At 45.6% G+C, this 2,555-nt stretch overlaps 1 protein-coding gene across 1 annotated transcript; it reads left to right on the forward strand.

The window, feature by feature from the left end:
- Positions 1 to 204: 204 nt before the first annotated feature.
- TAS2R41 (taste 2 receptor member 41) lies at positions 205 to 1,128 on the forward strand. The gene has a single exon (XM_025381140.1). It carries the CDS (start codon positions 205 to 207, stop codon positions 1,126 to 1,128), a length of 924 nt encoding a protein of 307 aa, XP_025236925.1.
- The last annotated feature ends 1,427 nt before the right edge of the window (positions 1,129 to 2,555 follow it).

The following is a 2,555-nucleotide window of genomic DNA, read 5'->3' on the forward strand; positions in this document are numbered from 1 at the left end:
GAGAAATTTGCATCCTGTCTGAGCCAAGAGCACACCTCTCCTCTTTAGCCTGAGCATCCTCCTCTTTAAGTGAGCTCTGGTTCAGATGCAGAGCCTGACCACTCTTTAGCACTCCTAGGAAAGATTAAAAGCAGGACTGTGGCTAGGGGCAGGGAGGAGGCCAGGGACCAAGGCACTCAAGTGGGGACTGCAGGAGGGGTCAGAATGCAAGCAGCACTGAGGGCCTTCTTCATGTTGCTCTTTAGCCTGCTGAGTCTTCTGGGGATTGCGGCGAATGGCTTCATTGTGCTGGTGCTGGGCAGGGAGTGGCTTCGATATGGCAGGCTGCTACCCTTGGACATGATCCTCCTTAGCTTGGGTGCCTTCCGCTTCTACCTGCAGTTGGTTGGGATGGGGCACAACTTCTATCACTCTGCCCATGTGGTCGAGCGCTCTGGGGTTCTCACTCAACAGTTCTTCCATCTACACTGGCACTTCCTGAACTCAGTCACCTTCTGGTTTTGCAGCTGGCTCAGCGTCCTGTTCTGTGTGAAGATCGCTAACATCACCCACCCCACCTTCCTGTGGCTGAAGTGGAGGTTCCCAGGGTGGGTGCCCTGGCTCCTGTTGGGCTCTGTCCTGATCTCCTTCATCATAGCCCTTCTGTTGTTTTGGGTGAACTACTCTGCATATCAACAGTTTTTAATTAGAACATTTTCTGGGAACATGACCTACGAGTGGAATGCAATGACAGAAATTTACTATTTCCTGTTCGCGCAACTGGTCATCTGGTCAATTCCTTGTTCCGTTTTTCTGCTCTCAATTACGCTGCTCATTAATTCTCTGAGGAGGCATACTTGGAGAATGCAGCACAACAGCCACAGCCTGCAGGACCCCAGCACCCAGGCTCACACCAGAGCTCTGAAGTTCCTCATCTCCTTCCTCATTCTTTATGTTCTGTCCTTTCTGTCCCTGATCATTGATGCCACAAAATTTATCTCCATGCAGAACGACTTTTACTGGCCATGGCAAATTGCAGTCTACCTGAGCGTGTCTGTCCATCCCTTCATTCTCATCTTCAACAACCTCAAGCTTCAAAGTGTGTTCTGGCAACTCCTGCTGTTGGCAAGGGGCTTCTGGGTGGCCTAGATGGCATGGTCTCCTTATCTAGACCCCCGGAAAAGAAAGGTGAGGATGGCAGAGCTGTGGCCCACCGACATGGAGGTGTTTTCATAGGTAGATGAATACTGGGTCGTGCTATAGGTGTTCCTCCTCTGGGAAGCGGAGGAGACAAGGAAATCTGGGAACTCTCAGCATGCTTCCCTTCTGTGGAATATTATTAAGATGCAATCCCATGGATTCCAGAGAGCCAGTCTTGCTCAGAAGTTCAGAAGATGTTAATACCATGCCATGCTATCTTTTTATGTTTGTACCCCTTTGTTATGTGGAAGGCTTCGGTTAAAAGTGTTGATTAACTGTGCCATTCCATCTCCACTGCCTTTCAGAAAGTTAAGAGCAAGTATTTGTCTCTATGGCTGAACTGAGATGTGGATAGGGAAGCGACAGCCTTCTTGAGGACAAATGTCATGGTTACTATGAGAGTCCCAAGGGACAGGCAGTTGTGGCAGGCAGTGGCCTGGGCTGTGAGTTCTGATTGCCCTTTACTGCACGAAGATACTTTGTCTCCACACAAACTGGGATAATCTGGTTTTAATTTTATTAAGTGTACTGGAAGATTTCTTTACACCACCCGGTCTCTTTTCTCATTAACATTTCTGACTTCAATTTTCTCTTCTCTGAAGTCTGAGTAGTAGCCAGACTTTTTTCTTGTTTATCATTCCTTTAGAGAAAAGACACATTGTGACTTTCTTTTCTTCCTTAAGCGTGTGTCACAGAGTCACATCTGCATGGAATAAACATGTACTTTTCAATCTGAAAAACAGACTCAGGAATTTCATTAGACTGGGAGTGGTGACATCTGTAATTCCAACACTTTGGGAGGCTGAGGCAGGCAGACTGCTCAAGCTCAGGAGTTCAAGAGCAGCCTGGGCAAGATAGTGAGACCTCCTCTCTACTAAAAATTAAAAAAAAAAAAAAAAAAAAAAAGATCAGCCAAGTGTGGTGGTGTGCACCTGTGGTCCTAGATACTGGTGAGTCTGCGGTGGGAGGATCACTTGAGCCCAGGAGATAGAGGCTGCAGTGAGCTGTGATCGCAACAATGTACTCCAGCCTGGGTAACAGAGTGAGACCCTGTCTTAAAAAAGATCATTAGTTTGTATCTAAAAACTACTTAAATGTCGTTTTAAAAGGAACTACCCTGTTCAAAATTTTACGTTTAAATACTGTTTTAAAATAACTTGCTCCAATTACTATGCAAATGATTTTAGAAATAATTTTGGAAAAAATTTATTTACAGATGAGTGCCTCTAAGATAGCTTAAACGTTTTTGCTAAAGGACATCAATGTGCAAATTTCAGAGACTAGCTTGCAGCTGAATTCCTGTTAGAAAGAAATTGTAATTTCCTCTAACAGTGAAGTTTTCCTTATTGATTAGGGGATGCACCGATGAGTGGATG

The sequence above is a fragment of the Theropithecus gelada genome, chromosome 3 (assembly GCF_003255815.1).
Source record: "Theropithecus gelada isolate Dixy chromosome 3, Tgel_1.0, whole genome shotgun sequence".
NCBI classification, from domain to species: domain Eukaryota; kingdom Metazoa; phylum Chordata; class Mammalia; order Primates; family Cercopithecidae; genus Theropithecus; species Theropithecus gelada.

Bases quoted from the DNA above. Each gene is read 5' to 3' on its own strand.
- TAS2R41 (XM_025381140.1), top strand. From the start codon at position 205: ATGCAAGCAGCACTGAGGGCCTTCTTCATGTTGCTCTTTAGCCTGCTG.